The sequence below is a fragment of the Psammomys obesus genome, unplaced genomic scaffold (assembly GCF_907164565.1).
Source record: "Psammomys obesus unplaced genomic scaffold, mPsaObe1.curated_primary_1811, whole genome shotgun sequence".
NCBI lineage: Eukaryota > Metazoa > Chordata > Mammalia > Rodentia > Muridae > Psammomys > Psammomys obesus.
The window spans coordinates 1,077,433-1,090,813 of NW_026591497.1; the positions used below are offsets into that span (position 1 = coordinate 1,077,433).

At 44.9% G+C, this 13,381-nt stretch overlaps 1 protein-coding gene and 1 pseudogene across 4 annotated transcripts in view; one reads left to right on the forward strand and one right to left on the reverse strand.

The window, feature by feature from the left end:
- Positions 1–13,381, reverse strand: part of Med15 (mediator complex subunit 15) — a 58,680-nt gene that overhangs the window by 32,270 nt on the left and 13,029 nt on the right. For all 4 annotated transcript variants that reach the window (XM_055610219.1, XM_055610218.1, XM_055610217.1 and 1 more), the window contains exon 2: positions 3,143–3,230. In XM_055610219.1, the coding sequence (XP_055466194.1) occupies positions 3,143–3,230 (88 nt within the window). The remainder of the gene's footprint in view (positions 1–3,142; positions 3,231–13,381) is intronic.
- Positions 6,671–10,567, forward strand: LOC129679232 (40S ribosomal protein S3a-like; annotated as a pseudogene).

Below are 13,381 nucleotides of genomic sequence, written 5' to 3' on the forward strand. Positions count from 1 at the left end.
TCTTTAAGCCACTCAGTTACAAGCTGGTATAAAAAAGCAAAGCTGTACCAACAAAATTTACATAGAAATAGACCAAAAAATCTGGGCATAGGGGTCTTGGCAGAGACTGATACTCCAACCAAGGATCATGCATGGCAATAACCTAGAACCCCTGCACATAAGTAGCCTATGGCAGCTCAGTCTCCAAGTGGGTACCCTAGTAAGGAGCACAGGAGCTGTCTCTGACATGAACTCAGTGGATGGCTCTTTGATCACCTCCCCCCTGAGGGGGGGGGGCAGCCTTACCAGGCCACAGAGGAAGACAATGTAGCCACTCCTGATGAGACCTGATACTAGGGTTAGATGGAAGGGAAGGAGGGCCTCCCCTATCAGTGGACTTAGAGAGGGGCATGAGAGGAGATGAGGGAGGGAGGGCAGGATTGGGAGGAGATGAGGGAGGGGGCTACAGCTGGAATACAAAGTGAATAAATTGTAATAAGTAAAAAAAATTAAAGGAAAAAAATAAAAATAGATGATTTGGGGCTGGAGAGATGACTCAGAGGTTAAGAACACTGGCTGTTCTCCCAAAGGTTCTGAGTTTAATTCCCAAAAACCACATGGTGGCTCATAACCATCTATAGTGAGATCTGGTGTCCCCTTCTGGTGTACAGGCACACATACAGGTGGAATGCTGTATAAATAATAAATAAATCTTTTTTAAAAATAGATGACTCAAGTAATTTTTTTGTCTTGTTTTCAAGATAGGGTCTCACTATGTAACTCCTCCGGCTGTCCTGGAACTCACTATGTAGATCAGACTGGCCTTGAACTCAGAACACTTGCCTATGCCTCCCAAACACCAAGATCAAAGGCGTGTGCCATTACACTCAGCTTCAATTAAGTCTTTACCAAAATTCCTTTAACTGTAGAGCACGTGTTTAATCCTAGCACTCTGGAGACAGAGGCAAGCAGATATCTGAATTTGAGGCCACCCTGGACTTACATAGCAATTTCGAGTACAGTCAAGGCTACACAGAGAAACCTCATCTCATAAGCGGTCACAATAGGGCAGGAAATATAACTCAATGATTGAGTACTTTGCCCAAGTCCCTAGCAATAACAATAACATCACAAAACAAAATAGACCTAAACAATAAAAATATCCCATCTCCCAAATATTTGCAAATTATATGATCTATATATCAAAAGATATAAAGAACTACTAAAATAATCAAAAATTCAATTAAAAAATGATCAAATGATAAAAATAGACATTTCACCACAGAATGTTTACAAATGGCTCAAAAGCACTAAAGAGATGTGTGACATCATATTAAATAGACAAACAGCAATCAGAACCACTTCTCAAACTGACAGTTATTATAACAAAGGCAATGGCAAATGTTAGAGATAGTAGAACCATGCAGTTACTTTGGAAAACAATTTAGAAACTCAAACCCCAAGTATGTAGGGAGTTTTTGTTTCCCCAAGAGAAATTAAAACAATCTACATAAAAACTGGTATATGAAGCCAGGCAGCAGTGGCCCACGCCTTTAATCCCAGCAGGTGATCTCTATTGAGGCCAGCCTAGTCTATACCATGAAATTTTGTCTTGAAAAAAAGTTAAAGAATCAGGTATGCACTACAACATGGTTAATGTTTGAACCCTGACAAGACTGTGCTCTTTGAAAGACATTACAAAATCCTCAAATCATTATGATTGTGTTTCTACAGGAAGTTTAAGTGAGGAAATCCACAACAATGAAGTAGGTGAGTGGTTGCTAACAGGGAAAATTGAGTACGACTGCTAACTTGTAAAATATTTTAACATAACATCGAAGTAATTGCTCACATGATTCAGAGTATCATGTGACTCAGAAGACTGAACTATGTACCTCAAATGTGTGGATTTTACAGAACCTTAGTCCAATCTTAACAATGCCTTTAACACATCCACAGAACAGCCATGAGCTGCTGAAACTTGCCCTTCCACATATTTGTACACAAAAACACGCTTTCCATCTCGACTTCAATTTCATTTTGTTTGTGCTATTTGTATCACTTCTTTAAAAAAAATAGATTATTATTTATTTATCTATTTAATTTGGAGATGGTCTCAATTGTAGGCCTGGCTAGCCTGGAGCTTGATATGTAGACCAGGTTGGCCTCAAATCCACCTGCCTCTGCCTCCTATGTGCTAAGATAAAAAGCATGCACCACCACAGCCAGCTTTAAACTGAAATTGTGTGTGTGCAGGAGTGAAGGTTGAAGTAGGGTGATGCATGTACGTGCAAGTCATCTGTGGAGGCCAGAAGATCTCATGGAGCTGGCGTTTCAGGCTGTTGTGAACCACCTACAAAGGTCTGGGAACTGAACCTGAGTTTTCTTCAAGAACAGTATGGTCCTGTAATTGCTGAGCCTCTTTCCAGCCCCTTGTTTCACTTCTAGTCTCCATCTCTATTCCTGAGAACACATACAGTGGGAGAAGGTCTCCTAAAGGCCGCGATACTGTACCAACTTGGAAATTCTTCTTCCACCTGGGAAGTTCCAGCCTCAACTCTTCATTCATTCATTCATTCATTCATTCATTCATTCATTCATTCATTCATATGCATACGAGCGCTCTATCTGCATGTACACCTCATGCCAGGAGAGGGCATCAGATGACATTATAGATGGTTGTGAGACATATGTGGTTGTTTGGAATTCAACTCAGGACCTCTGAAAGAGCAGGCAGTGCTCTTAACCACTAAGCCATCTCTCCAGCCCCCCAGCCTCAACGTTTCTAAGCACTGCCTAGCTCTCTGTATAGAGAAATCAAAGACAACTCTGGACCCTTGCATCAGGGCACAAAGCCAGCATCTCTTCCAAGGAGCAAGGGGATCCAAGGAGCTCCCTGTGGGAATCACGAAGTCAACTACATACATGTGACAGGGTCAGCAATGAGGTAACGAGGCATGGCCTGTAACCTCAGTGCCCATCTAGGAGTCTTGCCTTTTCCATGGACACATGGGAGGTTCCACAGTGCTGTGGTGAAGCCAGCTGGATCTGAGAACATTGAGCAAGCACTCGCCCTCTCCAGGATCCAGGTAGAAGGGTCTCAGTATCAGCAACTCCCCTCTTGGAACTGCTCTGCTGGGGACTCCGGCCAGCAGGCTCTTACCCGGGTCTTGGCCTTCAGGAACACGTGGCTCTCCATATCCTTGCTAGATTTACTGTGGGCCACACCAGCTTTCCTCATGGCATCCTCACTGAAATACAAAAGAAGAGATGTTTACATACACCACCAAGTCTACGCCTGGTAAACTGGTGCTGCCCTTGACGTCCTGGGGAGGAATGAAGGGAGAGGCACTCGGCAAAATAGTGGCAGTAGCCTGAGCTGAACATTAGAGTAAAAGGGCAGGGCCATGAGAGGAGTGAACAGGAAAGGTGAGTACCATAAGAAAAGAGAAGCCCCTGGGCGTAGCTTTGGCTGTCCTGGACTGGAACTCAGTGCTAAGATCAAAGGCATAGGCCACTGCTGAGTTAATCATTAATTAGACTGGTGGGTGGTCATTGAGGCCCCGAATGATCTGAATGATCTGAGCCCCTATCCAACTCTACCTCTGAGTGTAGTGGGTGGTCATTGAGGCCCCGAATGATCTGAGCCCCTATCCAACTCTATCTCTGAGTGTAGCGGGACTGCAGTTCTAGAGTCTTCACCTGTAAAATGAACAGTCCTCAGATGTCATATCTCATTCCCCCTGAGACGGGGCAAGTCATGTTTTCCTAACAAGGCCAAAGAGACTGTGGCCAACTTTCCAACTTCTAACTAATGAGAACAATAGGAGACAGTTCACACTATGTAAAAAAAACAGAACATCTAAAACATGTTTTCCCCCCTGAGACAGGGTTTCTCTGTGTAGCCTTGGCTGTCCTGGACTTGCTTTGTAGACCAGGCTGACCTCAAACTCAGAGATCCCGTGCGCCACTGCACCCAGCTTTAAAACATATTTTATACAGAGATATAAAGAGGACTATCCTAAGCTAGGCATGGTGTCACATGCCAGCAATCCCAGAAACAGGGGAGGCAGAGGCAGACGGGTCTCTGAGTTTGAGGCCAGTGTGGTCTACAAAGTGAGCCCAGGACAGCCAGGGCTACACAGAGAAACCCTGTTTAGAAAGACAAAACAAACAAACAAAAGACCAGTGAAGGTTCTACTTCACACTATGGGGGAAAGAGCTTGTACATAGGCCAAACAGAGCTCCAAAAGCATGTACCACTTTGAATGGGGGCTGGAGAGATGGTTCAGTGGTTAAGAGCACTTGATGCTCTTTCAGAGATCTTTGATTCCCAGAACCTACATGGTGGCTCACAATCACCTCCAATTCCAGAAAATTTAACATTTTCTGCCCTTCGAGGACACTGCATGTGGTACACTTACATTCATGCAGACAAAACACTCATACACATAAAAGAATATAAGAAAATATTTTCTAAAAGGAAAGAACAGATATGTGTCTGCTGGAAAAAAGCATGTTAAACTGAGGCCTGAAATACTGGCTACTCTGGTCTGCTCACAGCCTGTCTTCTTCCAGGCTTGCTGGTACACTAATCAGCAGGTTGTGGGCTCTGGGCTTCGACTCAAAGTAAGATAAAAGTCCAGTCCAATTGGTACTCAAAAGCATTCTGACCTCCAAAACACAAACCAACTCAATCTAGTTACTCCTAGAATCCACATAAAGGTGGAAGAATTGGCACCATCAAGTTGTCCTCTGACCCCCACATGCATGGTATAGCACATTCATATCCTCTCTATCCCATAATAAGTAATAAATCAAATTAAATGTAAAATATCACATTGCTAGATCCTTCATTAACAGCATATTGATGCTCTGGCCTCTCCTTTCTATCTACTTCCTGAAGCTCTCTGGCTCTGGCTCTGGCAGCAGGAGGTGCCTGCTTGCAAGGCATCTAGGTGAGGAGCAGACATAAGAAAAGGTCCCTGGAGCCACAAGAGACACCATAATAATGAAGTAGACTAGTACCAAGAACCAGCCTACAGGACACATAGGAGCAGACATATCAGGAGGCAGGCCACTGGAAACCCAGCACACAAGTACTGAGGCTTCCACACTGGGACTGGAAACACCACCCGGTAGGTGATAAATTCACTGAGATGAAGCAGACCTGTGTTCAGAAGCATTCCTCACCTGTGTCCCAAAAGTCCTACCTGTTCTCTTCCTGCTTTACAGCAGGTTCAAAAAGGGCCTGAGAGGTAAACAGCCGTGAATGGAAGTTAAGAATTTAGAGGTTGCAGAACAGTCTACCAATTCCAGGGCATCAAGTCAAGTACTTGCAGATGAACTGCACAGCCAAAACACTCATGTAGGCACAGAAGAGGGGCTCTGTGTCATCACCAAAGGCCAAGCCAGACTTCGAAGAGGGTCCTCCCAAGCTGCTGCCAGGCACCTTCACTAGAACCAGTTGACACAGTGTAGCCTTCGCTACACCAAGTGGCTTTATGCAGTCAACAGACAGACCCAGGACACAGCACACTGCCACAGCTCTGGGACAGTAGGACAACAAACCACAATCAGTGACCTGGACAAAGAAATGCGCTTGGGTGACCCATAGGCAAAGTGTTCCAGTGATACTGAATTAATATGCCTTCCCAGTGAGAAATCACTCTGACTATTTAAAGATTAACAAAAGAAAAGTGAAAGGTTCTAGCTAGTGCCCAAAAAGGAACCAGCACAAAAGGGAACAGAAATGTTTATGTGCTTCTATAGGCCTTAGTCTTATACATTCCACATATGCTGTCATACTTATATCTCCCTCAGGTTCCATGTACACTCTGAACAATTTAAACAGAGCGAGGAAGCTGCAAGTCTGCCACTTGGACAGATGGAATATTTACATTGAAATGATTCTGCCAGAATTCTTTTTTCTTTTTTAATTTAAGTATATGCCTGCATGTACATCTGCACACCAGAAGAGGGCACCAGATCTCATTAAAGATGGTTGTGAGCCACCCAGTGATTGCTGGGAATTGAACTAAGGACCTTTGGAAGAACAGTCAGTGTTCTTAACCTCTGAGCCATCTCTCCAGTCCCTGAATTCTTTCTTGAGTACATCAGTGCTGTTCTTTTCATAGCTGTTACCCAAGGATAAAATTACAGCAGGAAACTTGGCAAATGATGCTTCTTCTGAAAAAGCGCACAAGGGACTTAATGGCGATCAACAACAACCACTTAATAGTGGTTGAAACCCTCTGCTCCCCCTTGAACTCCCCTTTAAAAGCCTGTTTTTTGATGTGAGGATGGGCCTACAGGCCTGTTGTAAATCAGAGGTCAATCTTGGAGAACAAACATTAGCAGAAACTCTCTCAGAGAGGCAGCATTCCTCAGCTAAATTCTTTTCCTTCCTTCTTTCTTTCCCTCCCTCCCTCCCTTCCTTCCTCTCTCTCCCTTCCCCCCTCACTCCCCTCTCTTCCCTCTCCCTCTCTTTAAGATAGAGTTTCTCAGTGTAGCCCTGGCTGTCCTGGAACTCTGTAGACCAGGCTGATTTCAAACTAAAAAATCCACCTGCTTCTGTCTCCAGAGTGTTGGGATTAAAGGCGTGTGCCACCACCACTAGCTTCAGCTAAATTCTTTATAGCATCAATTTTATTACTTCAACTTTCTTCTTCGTAACCAGATGCCAGGGGACATGGCCAAAGGGTGAGCTCTACCCTTCCAAGAGACCAAGAGAGTAATGTTACTATGGGCTATCAACTGCTAAAGACCCAGAGTTTGAGGAGTATCAATCTAACTAGAAGCCAAAGATAATCCTCACAAGTTTGGATACACTGGGGTGGGGGCCCATATACACACCATATACACAAACAGGACACAGCCTCAATTGTGAGAAGCCAGGTCTGCTGTGAGCTGTGTAGGGAGGGCAATACCAGGCTCTGCAAATCCCACCTTCCATTCACAGGGCCTGCGCTCAGTCTCTTCATATTTAACACACCCAAATGCCCTGACTGCTGTTTTTCATCTTGCAAAGCATATTTTGAAAATGTTTCTACTCTGATTTCTAGCCTGAAAATCACTCTCCATAAAGCAAAGTTCACAAGAATGGAAAGCAGGCAAGTACTTAGCCTTCCTTTACCTTGCACTTTGTCCCCGACAAGCACCTTCCCCTTCAAGTCTTGGGTGTGGCCCCCAATTCAGACTTACTTAGATTCAGGTCCTCCCTTACTCTAAGACTGCAGGCATTAACTGTCAGAGGCTGTGATCAGGCCTAGCATACCCTGGAGTAGACCTGCTGCTTTCTGGCCCCTTCAGATCACTCAGAGTGAGGCTTTGCCACCCCCACCCCACTCCAGAATGCTTTCCAAGCACTTTGACACATCTAGCCACTCCTGTTTCCCTTGGGGACGGCACTAGTCCCCCTTCTTTGCACCATCCAGCTCTCCTTGCCACAGCTGCCTTGGTGTCTGGTTTAGAATGGCGCCTGCTGGTGACTGATCAATCATTACAGGACTACAATTCCCTTCATAAGAAGGATTGGAAGGTGTCCTGACTTCCACAGCTGCCCTTGGAACATGGTACATTTGAAAGGCACTGCCTGGTACTACCTAAGCAACAGTGAAACATTAAGAAACCCTGCTGGGCTGGGCATGGTAGCACAAGCCTTTATTCCAGCAGTTCTCAACCAGTAGGTTGAAACCCTTTCGGGGGTCAACTGAACCTTTCACAGGAGTTGCATAGCAGATACTTACATTATGATTCATAACAGTACCAAAATTATAGTTATGAAGTAGCAAAAATAACTTTATGGTTGGGGGGTCACCACAACCATTAACTGTAAAAGGTCACAGCATCAGGACGGCTGAGAACGACTGCTTTAATCCCAGCTCTCTGAGAAGCAGTGGCGGGGGATCTCTGTGAGTGTGAGGCCAGCCAGATTTCTATAGCTCCACAGCAGCCAGGGCTACCTAACTGTGCAATGAGGCGGCACCCTCTAATACTTCCAGCACGCAGGAATATTAATGTCTTTCCAGATGAGGTCCTGGCGAGTGCCTGCAGCTCCTTCAGGCGGAGCTGTCCCCTTTGGACTCTGACTTGTCTGGGGTTCCCTCAACAGTGAATCACTCCACCACTCCAGCAAAGGGCTCTCATGGCTGTGCTAATAAACACAGACCAGTCTTTCCTACAGTTCTTCCTTCATTCCTCCTGATCCTTTCTTCCACTCCCTAATTTTAGGGCGGGTTATCATCCAAGGACTCCCTTAATTGGAACCCTCTGACCACACTTCCTTCACCACCGTCCCCCACCACAGGCTGTGCCAGGCAACTTCTTTGGCCTACCTTCTTTCACACTATTGAAGGAGAAGAATACCCGCCCCTCTGCTCTCTTGTAGACATCTAACACAGAAAGATTTCTCTCTCCTTTGAATGTCAGAACTCACCCATTCTGAGCTTAAAAAACAGGAGGCTTCTCCCATTTTTAAAAGGTTTATTTGTGTATGTGCTTTTGTTTTTGTTTTGTTTTGTTGGGGTTTTTTGTTGTTGTTTTGGATTTTTTTTGTGGTCTTTTTGTTTTTTTGAGACAGGGTCTCTATGTAATGCTGACTATAACAGAACTTGCTATGTAGACCAGGCTGGCCTTGAACTTAAAGATCCTTCTGTCTTTCAATTTGAGTGCTGGAATTACTTGGCCTTGGTTTTTGTTAGGGTTTTTTGTTTGTTTGTTTGTTTTGGTTTTGAAACAGGGTTCACGTAGTCCAGGCTAGCTTTGAACTCACTGTAGCTGAAGTTCTGATCCTCCTGCCTCCACTTTCTGCTCACACCTTCTTATCTAAGTGGCCTCCTGGAAAGTCCCTACCTGCATATACAGTTTGTTCACCCACCTAGAAGGCCATAGACTGCAGGGAGACCCCTCACCTTGAATGTTTAAAACTCAACCCACTAATAATAAAGTACTATAAGACAAGTGAAGAAGAGTTACAGTATCCAAATGACAAATGTTTTTGTAGGCTTGTCACAGGGAGAGAAACATTCAAGAACATGTTTGTCACCTTTACCATCATCTGTAAAAAGAGAAAAGGAAAGTTGTCCTTGATGTCCCATGCATTGCCTCTTGACAGTAACTAATCCTACAGAGACCACTTGGGACTTACTCTTTGGAAAAGCCTCTGATGCCTATCCTTATCACATCTATAGGTCCCAGGGGGAAAGGAGAGGGGTATATAACTGTGACCGAGAACCCAGTAGCATAAAGCCCACAGTTAACTCGCTAGTTTAATCGCACTCTCAGGGAGGCAGGGGCGGGCAGATCTCTGTGAGTTCAAAGCCAGCCTGGTCTACAAAGCAAGTCCAGGACAGCCAAGGCTAACCAGAGAAACCTGGTCTCGAAAAACAACAAACAAACAAAAAAGCAAGGGACTGGGGAGATGGCTCACTCGGTAAAGTGCTTGCTGCACACAGATAACAACCTGCATTTCGGCGCCATGCCATGTACACAGCCAGGTACAGCAGCACTCATCTGTAACCCAAGAGCTGGACCTGCACAGAGGCAGATCCTGGGGCCTTGCTGGCCTCCAGTCAATAAAGAGACTGTCTCAAGAAATAAGACATGGAGCCCTGACAGAGGAAGACACACGATATAGACCTGCAGCCTGTATGCCACCATGCTCCCTGCCATGGTAAGAATGAACTAAACCTCTAAAACTGTTAAGCCAGCCCCAATATAATGACGTCCTTGAAAAGTTGCTGAGGGCATGGTGTCTCTTCACAGCAATAGAGCAATGATTAGACACCTGTTCACCTAAGCTCTCCAGAAAGCTGTACTTCCACACTTCTGGCGCTCTCTGAGCAGCACCACAGCAATCAATTAGCAAGAGCAAGCATCTGACAAAATGGCTAAAAGGTAGGCAGCAAAAAGGGACCTAAGAAGAATCTGGCATGATGTGAAAGCTCCAGCAATGTTCAATATTAGAAACACTGGAAAACAGTAGTCACAGGACTCAAGGAAGCAAAATTGCATCTGATGACCTCAAAGGTCGTATGTTTAAAGTGAGCCTTGCTGGTCTACATTTCAACATAGTTGCATTTAGAAAATTCAAGGATGTTCAGGACAAAACTGTCTAAGTTCCTCAACAGAGATCTTAACCAAGACGAAATGTACTCCATGATTTATAGAGACCATGATGAAGCTCATGTTGCTGTGAAAAGAAGAGATGGTTATTTGTTTTATCTCTTCTATGCTGGTTTAAAAAAAAAAAAAAGTCAATAACCAGATATTTAAGATCTTCCATGAAAGATCTTCTTTCACCATAGCTGGGAGAAGATAGAAATCATGACCTGAGAGGTGCAGATACATGATTTGAAAGAAGTGATTAATAAGTTGATTCCCAAAATTGGGAAAGACAGAAAAGGCTTGTCAGTCTATTTCTCCTCTTCAGATGTTTTCATTAGAAAAGTAATACTAAAAGAAAATGCTGCCACAGCAGAAGTTTGAGCTGGGTAACAAACCCACCATTGTAGGGGGCAGTTCTGGGAAAGCTGCTGGTGAAGAGTTGGGGCTGGAATTGAATGAACTGATAGATAAAAATTACTAGTCTGAAGAATCTGTTGAGGGCTGGAGAGATGGCTCAGAGGTTAAGAGCACTGGCTGTTCTTCCAAAAGCCCTGAGTTCAATTCCCAGCAACCACATGGTGGCTCACAACCATCTATAACGAGGTCAGGTGCTCTCTTCTGGCACGCAGGCATACATGGAGGCAGAATACTGCATAAATAGTAAATAAAATAAATCTTTTTTTTCCCTCTCACTTTGCAGTGTTTATTACCTGTTGATATACTATAGAACTTTTTTTATGTGTATATTTTTTTATTAATTACACTTTATCCACCCTGCATCCCCCATAAGCCCCTCCCTCCTCCCCTCCCAGTCCCACCTCCCCTCACACATGCCCCTCCCCAAGTCCACCAATAAGGAAGGCCCTCCTCCCCTTCCCTCCGATCCCAGTCCACCAGATCACATCAGGAGTGGCAGGAGTGGCCGCACTGTCATCCTCCGTGGCCTGGTAAAGCTGCCCTCCCCTCAGGGGGAGGTGATCAAAGAGCAGGCCAACCAGACTATGCCAGAAAGCAGTCCCTCCTCCCATCACCATGTAACCCACTTAGACACTAAACTGCCATGGACCACATCTGCGCAGGGGCCCTAGGCCATCTCCATGCCTGGTACTTGGTTGGGGTATGAGTCTCTGGGAAGACCCCTGTGTTCAAATTTTCTGGTTCTGTTGCTCTCCTTGTGGGGTTCCCGTCCTCTCCAGATCCTACTATTTCCCACTTCTTACATAAAATTCCATGCACTCAGCATGGAATCAGCATCCGCCCCGACAGTCCACAGGGCAGAGCCCCCTAGAGGCCCTCCCCAGCAGGCCCCTAGGCTGTTTCCTGCCTTCTTCTGATGTCCATCCTCTTTGCCATTCGGGATGCAGATTGAGCATTCTAGTCAGAGTCCTCCCTCTAGATCAGTTTCTCTCTATGTACAGATTTTAGTAGGTTTATCCTATATTATATGTCCAAATAAGTGAGTTTATACCGTGTGTGTCCTTCTGCTTCTGGGACAGCTCACTCAGGATGATCCTTTCCAGGTCCCACCATTTACCTGCAAATTTCATTATTTCCTTATTTTTCATTGCAGAGTAATACTCCATTGTGTAGATGAACCACAATTTCTGCATCCATTCTTCAGTTGAGGGGTATCTGGGCTGTTTCCAGCATCTGGCTATTACAAATAAGGCTGCTACAAACATGGTTGAGCAAATGTCCTTATTGTGTATTTGAGCCTCTTTTGGATATATGCCTAGGAGTGGTATGGCTGGATCTTGAGGAAGCACTATTCCTAGTTGTCTGAGAAAGCGCCAGATTGATTTCCAGAGTGGTTGTACAAGTTTACATTCCCAGCAGCAGTGGAGGAGGGTTCCTCTTTCTCCACAACCTCTCCAGCATGTGTTGTCACTTGAGTTTTTCATCTTTGCCATTGTGATGGGTGTAAAGTGAAATCTCAGGGTCGTTTTGATTCGCATTTCCCTGATGGCTAATAATGTTGAGCATTTCATAAAATAAATCTTAAAAAAAATTAATAAAAATAAAAAAGAATCTGTTGAAAAACCAGGCATTGGTGGCAGACACCTTTAATCCCAGCACTCAGGGAGGCAGAAGCAGGTGGATCTCTGTGAGTTCCAGGCCAGCCTGGTCTACAGAGTGAGTTCCAGGATAACCAAGGCTACAAAGAGAAATCATGTCTCGAAAAACCAAAAAGGAAAAAAGCTCTGTTTAAAATCCAGATTTTTAACAATGACAAATGCAAAGTTACTTGTGAGGGGAAACACCAAATAATAAAAACTGAGAATGGCTGCTCACCCTTATCACCTCAGGTGTCTGACTAGCAGCACACCTCTAGTTTTAGGCCAGTCTGGCACACACAGTGAGTTCCAGGTCCCCCTGGACTAGAGACTGAGATACTGTCATTAAACAATAATTAGCAAGAATGATGGCTCACACCTGCAATACAGGCATTCAGGCAGCTAGGGTAGGAAAAGCACACAAATCTGAGATGGCCTGGGCTACAGAATGAGACCTTGTCTCAAAAAGGTGGGTGGAATGCTAGGCTAAACTGGTTGTGGTGCTACACTACCTTAAACACAGCATTCAGAAATTAGAAGCAGACAGACCTCAGAGTTCTAGGTCTGTCAGGGCCCCAATAGTGAGAACTTGTCTCAGAAAGGGTGTAGGGCTCACTAGCTGGGAGTTGATGGGGCATGCCTTTAATCCTAGCACTCAAGAGGCAGAGGCAGGCAGATCTTTGTGAGTTTGACCCCAGGACAGCCATGGCTACAAGAGAAAACCTGCCTTGGAAAAAACATGGCTGCTCTGGCAAGAGATCTGGCTGGAATACAGACACGCCTTTAATCCCAGACAGAGCAAGCAAATCTCCTAGTCAGTTCTGTTCAGGCAGTTCTGTTGAGTGAGTTGTGAGGCAGTGCAGTTGAGCTGAGTTCGCAGCAGTTCAGTTTGTGGAATTCAGAGGCAGTTTTTACTAGAAGAGTTTTATGGAGGGAGGGTGAATAAGAGAATAAGGAGATACAGGTGAAGACAAAATGAGCCAGAGAATGAGGAGCCACCCAGAAGATTAAAACAGATTGCTAGAGTTAGTCTGAGGCCTAGCAGAGCAATTCAGTAAGAAACAGAGAAGCCAGACTGACTCAGTCATCTTGGAGAGGAGTTTAAGCCAGAATAGCTGGCCAGAACCAGCCAGCCAGAGCTCAGAAAGAACAAGAATGGGTGAGCTTATTCAGCAGTAAGTCTCAGAGGCTGAAAACATTCTGGGCCTAGATTAGATTGTATGGAGGCTAGAAACTTCCAG